The sequence below is a fragment of the Poecilia mexicana genome, unplaced genomic scaffold (assembly GCF_051168715.1).
Source record: "Poecilia mexicana isolate PSO_F unplaced genomic scaffold, ASM5116871v1 ptg000075c_RagTag, whole genome shotgun sequence".
NCBI lineage: Eukaryota > Metazoa > Chordata > Actinopteri > Cyprinodontiformes > Poeciliidae > Poecilia > Poecilia mexicana.
Window position 1 is genome coordinate 95,001 of NW_028263425.1, and position 6,937 is coordinate 101,937.

General features: G+C 62.3%; 1 protein-coding gene across 1 annotated transcript; it reads right to left on the reverse strand.

Annotated features, from left to right (window-relative positions):
• Positions 1-4,041: 4,041 nt before the first annotated feature.
• On the reverse strand, positions 4,042-6,390 carry LOC148152411 (uncharacterized). Its single transcript, XM_088003611.1, has 3 exons — positions 4,603-6,390; positions 4,279-4,527; positions 4,042-4,200 (listed from the first exon to the last, which is right to left on the reverse strand). The coding sequence occupies exons 1-3, from the start codon at positions 6,388-6,390 to the stop codon at positions 4,042-4,044; spliced, it is 2,196 nt and encodes a 731-aa protein (XP_087859737.1).
• Positions 6,391-6,937: the final 547 nt, after the last annotated feature.

Genomic DNA, 6,937 nt, shown 5'->3' on the forward strand with positions numbered 1-6,937 from the left:
GTCAGGGCCTGCAGCTCCATGCCTGGTCCTCTGCCTGGAGGTCAGGGCCTGCAGCTCCAGGCCTGGTTCTCTGCCTGGAGGTCAGGGCCTGCAGCTCCATGCCTGGTTCTCTTCCTGGAGGTCAGGGCCTGCAGCTCCATGCCTGGTCCTCTGCCTGGAGGTCAGGGCCTGCAGCTCCATGCCTGGTCCTCTGCCTGGAGGTCAGGGCCTGCAGCTCCAGGCCTGGTTCTCTGCCTGGAGGTCAGGGCCTGCAGCTCCATGCCTGGTTCTCTTCCTGGAGGTCAAGGCCTTTAGCTCCAGGCCTGGTTCTCTTCCTGGAGGTCAAGGCCTTTAGCTCCAGGCCTGGTTCTCTGCCTGGAGGTCAGGGCCTGCAGCTCCAGGCCTGGTTCTCTGCCTGGAGGTCAAGGCCTTTAGCTCCAGGCCTGGTTCTCTTCCTGGAGGTCAAGGCCTTTAGCTCCAGGCCTGGTTCTCTTCCTGGAGGTCAAGGCCTGCAGCTCCAGGCCTGGTTCTCTTCCTGGAGGTCAAGGCCTTTAGCTCCAGGCCTGGTTCTCTGCCTGGAGGTCAGGGCCTGCAGCTCCAGGCCTGGTTCTCTGCCTGGAGGTCAAGGCCTGCAGCTCCAGGCCTGGTTCTCTGCCTGGAGGTCAGGGCCTGCAGCTCCAGGCCTGGTTCTCTGCCTGGAGGTCAAGGCCTTTAGCTCCAGGCCTGGTTCTCTGCCTGGAGGTCAAGGCCTTTAGCTCCAGGCCTGGTTCTCTTCCTGGAGGTCAAGGCCTTTAGCTCCAGGCCTGGTTCTCTTCCTGGAGGTCAGGGCCTGCAGCTCCAGGCCTGGTTCTCTGCCTGGAGGTCAAGGCCTTTAGCTCCAGGCCTGGTTCTCTTCCTGGAGGTCAAGGCCTTTAGCTCCAGGCCTGGTTCTCTTCCTGGAGGTCAAGGCCTTTAGCTCCAGGCCTGGTTCTCTTCCTGGAGGTCAAGGCCTGCAGCTCCAGGCCTGGTTCTCTGCCTGGAGGTCAGGGCCTGCAGCTCCAGGCCTGGTTCTCTGCCTGGAGGTCAAGGCCTGCAGCTCCAGGCCTGGTTCTCTGCCTGGAGGTCAAGGCCTGCAGCTCCAGGCCTGGTTCTCTGCCTGGAGGTCAAGGCCTTTAGCTCCAGGCCTGGTTCTCTGCCTGGAGGTCAAGGCCTTTAGCTCCAGGCCTGGTTCTCTGCCTGGAGGTCAAGGCCTGCAGCTCCAGGCCTGGTTCTCTGCCTGGAGGTCAGGGCCTGCAGCTCCAGGCCTGGTTCTCTGCCTGGAGGTCAAGGCCTTTAGCTCCAGGCCTGGTTCTCTTCCTGGAGGTCAAGGCCTTTAGCTCCAGGCCTGGTTCTCTTCCTGGAGGTCAGGGCCTGCAGCTCCAGGCCTGGTTCTCTGCCTGGAGGTCAAGGCCTTTAGCTCCAGGCCTGGTTCTCTTCCTGGAGGTCAAGGCCTTTAGCTCCAGGCCTGGTTCTCTTCCTGGAGGTCAAGGCCTGCAGCTCCAGGCCTGGTTCTCTGCCTGGAGGTCAGGGCCTTTAGCTCCAGGCCTGGTTCTCTTCCTGGAGGTCAGGGCCTGCAGCTCCAGGCCTGGTTCTCTGCCTGGAGGTCAAGGCCTTTAGCTCCAGGCCTGGTTCTCTGCCTGGAGGTCAGGGCCTGCAGCTCCAGGCCTGGTTCTCTTCCTGGAGGTCAAGGCCTGCAGCTCCAGGCCTGGTTCTCTGCCTGGAGGTCAGGGCCTGCAGCTCCAGGCCTGGTTCTCTTCCTGGAGGTCAAGGCCTTTAGCTCCAGGCCTGGTTCTCTGCCTGGAGGTCAGGGCCTGCAGCTCCAGGCCTGGTTCTCTTCCTGGAGGTCAAGGCCTTTAGCTCCAGGCCTGGTTCTCTTCCTGGAGGTCAGGGCCTGCAGCTCCAGGCCTGGTTCTCTGCCTGGAGGTCAAGGCCTTTAGCTCCAGGCCTGGTTCTCTGCCTGGAGGTCAGGGCCTGCAGCTCCAGGCCTGGTTCTCTTCCTGGAGGTCAAGGCCTGCAGCTCCAGGCCTGGTCCTCTGCCTGGAGGTCAGGGCCTGCAGCTCCATGCCTGGTTCTCTGCCTGGAGGTCAGGGCCTGCAGCTCCATGCCTGGTCCTCTGCCTGGAGGTCAGGGCCTGCAGCTCCATGCCTGGTCCTCTGCCTGGAGCTCCATGCCCTGTCCCCTGCATGTGTGTGCGGTCCTGGAGCTCCATGCACGGCCCCCTGCATGTGTGTGCGGGCCTGGAGCTCCATGCACGGCCCCCTGCATGTGTGTGCGGGCCTGGAGCTCCATGCACGGCCCCCTGCATGTGTGTGCGGGCCTGGAGCTCCATGCACGGCCCCCTGCATGTGTGTGCGGGCCTGGAGCTCCATGCACGGCCCCCTGCATGTGTGTGCGGGCCTGGAGCTCCATGCACGGCCCCCTGCATGTGTGTGCGGGCCTGGAGCTCCATGCACGGCCCCCTGCATGTGTGTGCGGTCCTGGAGCTCCATGCACGGCCCCCTGCATGTGTGTGCGGTCCTGGAGCTCCATGCACGGCCCCCTGGATGTGTGTGCGGGCCTGGAGCTCCATGCACGGCCCCCTGGATGTGTGTGCGGGCCTGGAGCTCCATGCACGGCCCCCTGCATGTGTGTGCGGGCCTGGAGCTCCATGCACGGCCCCCTGCATGTGTGTGCGGGCCTGGAGCTCCATGCACGGCCCCCTGCATGTGTGTGCGGGCCTGGAGCTCCATGCACGGCCCCCTGCATGTGTGTGCGGTCCTGGAGCTCCATGCACGGCCCCCTGCATGTGTGTGCGGGCCTGGAGCTCCATGCACGGCCCCCTGCATGTGTGTGCGGTCCTGGAGCTCCATGCACGGCCCCCTGCATGTGTGTGCGGGCCTGGAGCTCTACCTGAGGGTGAGATCTGGAAATGAGCAACACATGTGATGCGAAATCGGTCAAAAATGCATTTTATCCGGTAAAACCGGGTATGGTTCGAATCTCCAGAGTCCCGGGAACAGCCTGGTGAAGTCCGCATGCTTCTATCTTTAAAAATGAGGGAGATATGGGCTTTTGAAAAAGTAGTAATGCCGAGGGATTTAGGGACCTTACAATGAAAATCACTGCCGGAACGATATCAGGAGAGAGTCAAAAGAGAGGGCCCTGTTCGCAAATTTTCAAAGTGTTTCAACACTCAGACATATTTTCGTGATCCTTGATGCCTTGGGAGTCCATCCAAGGGGGTGTCAGCCCTCTTTTCTCCCATTTTCGGCCGTTTTTAAGCGCTTTTTCGGCAAAAAGTCGCACCTTGTCCTGGAGAACCGGGGCTTTCACGCAGCGGGTTCCTTTTCGGCAGGTGAGTCCCCACGGTCCCTCTGATGGGTCCTGGGGTCCTCCCGGTCGGGCTGGAGCTCCGTGGAGCCCCGGGGGAGCGGGGAGTCTCTCTGGACCCAGGCCGAAGACGGAGCACCGACAGCGGGCTGACCCCGCCTAGGTGACCCGCTCGGAGGTCTGGAGCTCCGGCGGATGTCTCCCCACACACATTTACACACACCATCCGACCGATCAAGCACTTGTGGCCTGCCATGGAGGGCTCCCGCCGGCCCCGGATGCTCTGGCAACCGGCGCTTCGGTGGAGGGTTCCTCCAGCCTTGCGGGCTCGACTCTAGACGCGCGCAGGTGTAGGTCTGGAGCTCCGTGGAGAACCGGTTATCCTATCCGGTTTTGTCAATTCATCCAAGGAAGGCCTGAAGGAGCGCGGACAGTGAAGCAGCAGTGTGTAACAGGAGCGAGGCAGCAGCCGGAGTATGCCCGGAAGCCGGTCGCATACCCCCCCCACAGAACGAAGCGTTTACTTGGCCCTCTCGCTGCTTCTCTGTGCGCCATGCCACCGGGCCACCTAGATCCCTCCGCCCCCTTCTCTGGAGCGGGGCGGGGGGGGTTCGAGGATGGGACCCGGTGGCGTGCTAGTCTGAGGGACCCCTGGGGGTCTGTGGTGCGAACATGTAATGCGGCAAAGAAGGGAGAGAGTTCAGCCAGGTTTAACGTTTTTATTGTGGCCGTGTTTCACTGTGGGCATTCCCTGGCTCTGTCAAACTTTTGCCTCAGTGCTGCCAGCTGCCTGGCGTTCATATGGAGGGCGTAGAATCTGTCTGCGGTGGATGTGTCGTGACACATCAGCCTGGCCATCTCCTTCCTCACCTCGCTGGTCTGACTGTCTCTGGCCTGGGGGGGGGGAGTGCAGGAGAAGGGTTAGGTTTCCAGGTGATGGATCATGGTGGTTTTGAATGTTGATCCACTCACCATCGTTGCAACGGCGGTTCTCAGGTCTGTTAGGGACGGGCTGCCTGGCATCCCCAGCTCCCGCCAAGCAGATCTGGTGAACTTGTTCAGCTTCTCAATCATCCGTCCGTTGGTGTTGAAGAACACCAGGTCGCATGTCGGCTGGAGCCTGGCTCGTATCTGCATCCAGGCCTCCAGCCACCCGAATTCCTCCGCTGTGAGAAAAACCTGCGCGTGCCCGAAGGCACGGTTGGTTTTGTGGTGTTGTATCTGCAAGAGAGGAGAGGGAGAGATCCGGTAAGGGAACGCAAACTTTGACCGGGTGTGTGTGTGTGATACACTCACGTTGAGCACATATCCAGGGTCACCCGGATTGAACTCCCGCTTCGCCTCATCCATCTCCTCCACCTTGAGATGTGTCATGACGCCGGCTCTGTGGCCGTAGAGACACGTAATCAAGAGGGAGAAGGCCCCGATAAACAGATGTCGTTGAGTAGCGTCGCAGCTCTTCTCGGAAAGCGATCGCAATAGCCCTGGTATGAGCTCCTTCGTCGCAGACACACATCTGCGGAGAACCCCCGGTGTTACAGCGCGGGTTACCTTCTGGTGCTTAACATGCAGTTGACGCAGGACTACCCCGGCAGAAATCTTGTGTGTTGCGGCCCTAATGGCTCTGGAGAGCGCGATGAGCTGGGTCGCTCCCAGGGCCGAATCTGCGGGCGGGGTCTCGGTGAAGTACGTGACAAACTGACTCGTGTTTGTCAGGTACACCTTAACCGTGGTGATGGCTCTACCCTCCCGCAGCAATCTGCATGGCCACTCCACGGCCCGCACCGGGTCGTGGAGAAAGAGCCATGAGCTCAATTCAGTCTTGCCGCCCGCCATGTGTGTCAGGAAAGCCTGCACACGGCCAACCTTTGAAACCGTGTTCTCTTTATGCTTTCTGGAGAGTCCGACAGACATGATGAACTCTGCGTACTCGTCCAGGTAGCACCCGATCGTCTCCGGTAAGGTAACGGACGTTCCACCCACCGGTCTGTCGGCTGTCCGGTGCGTCTCCTCCCTCAAATCCGCCGCAGCCGCTCCCGTTGGTTGACCGTCTGGCAGCGACCTCTCCGGAGAACTGTCGCTGCTGCTGCTGCTGATGGTGATGGTCCGGTTCGGTTGACCACACGGAAGCGACCAAGTGGGTGACGAGGGGGGGTCGTCCTCGGGCACGGCAGGCCAGCTGGGTGCCGTGCGCAGAGCCTCGATGAAACCGGCCGGCGCAGGGAGGCCGTCGCCGTTCTGTGGAGGCGCGTCCTGTCTCGGGGGACAGCTGCCACCCGCAGCTGCCCTCCAGCTTGGCGCGTCTCTGTCGCTCGGCGGAGAGGAGCCCTGGGCCTCGATGTGTCGGGGGGGAGGCGCAGGGAGGCCGCCGCGGTCGCGGTGCCCGTTCGGTCGTCCCGGCGGACAGCTTCCACCCGGAGCTGCCCGTCGTGGCCGGCCGTCGGTCCCGGGCTGCGTAGAGGAGCCCTGCGCTTTGTCCGCCGTCGCCCGCCAAGGCATGACCAGCAGCGTTGGAGGGGCTGCTGGTGCAGGTCGCCAGGGAAGCGGGATAGGTGTCCGTCCCGCGATGCTCGGCCCAGGTGACGCCGGTGTAGTGCCAGGCACGCCTTCCCTTCGGACTTCCGTGTCCGCCCTGCGCCCCACGTCCACCGCCGCGGCCGTGTGGTCTGGGTGTGCGGAGGAGGTAGGCTGACCGCGCCCCTCGCAGCGTGGCCCGCTCTCCTCCCCTTCGTCACTCAGATCCAGCTCGGTCGCGAGCGGTGGTGTGGGGTTGGAAGCCCTGAGGCGACGTACCTGCTCCACGAACCGGCGCCACTGAAGCCGCTTGAGCATCCGGGCCTTCCTCCGCCTGCTCAGGTCTCGATGGGCGTTCTGGAGGTGTTCAGCGACCCGGGGCCCGTGGTACTGACAGCCGTCGATGCAGCACGCCATCCCGTTCACCGAAAAACGACCGCTAGCAAAGGCTAGCAGGAGTTTGCGCTCCTTCCCATTCCGGACGTGGTGAACGTTGTCCAAGTGCTCCCTCAGCCTGTATCCAGCATACCTGCACACAGGGCAGGTGCTTTTGTATTTCGCTCCAGTCATCTCTCGGCAATGATCCGATAGCAAATGAGCGAATTTGGGCTAACCCTCCTCCCTAAATATGGCCGCCGGGGCGGAAGGGGTGGTCCTCCCTAATTGACGACTTTAGCTATGTAACATCCGGAGGACCCAAGACCCACCCCCGATGTCGAACTAACCCGCCCCCCCCTCCCCGTTATCGGGGCCCGTTCAAGGGTCCCGTTCAAGGGTCCCGTTCAAGGGTCCCGTTCAAGGGTCCCGTTCAAGGGTCCCGTTCTCCGGCCTGGAGAGCCGGACGCGTTTCCCAGCCCCGATTCCCAACCTGGTTTTACATAGACAAACCTCCCGAAAAACAACCCCGACCCCCAGGCGCGATCGGGGCCTTTGCTCCGGACTCCGGTTTTTCTAGTTAGGACTCTAGTGGAGGGTTAGAGTTAGATGGTACCAATACAGGGGCGTAATCGCCCCCACCATCCAACCCCCTCTTCCTACACACACCGAGCCCTGCCTTACCAGGGGCACGACCCTCCAGGGCCTGCGTGCTGGAGGGGTGTAGTCCGAGGAGGGGTGC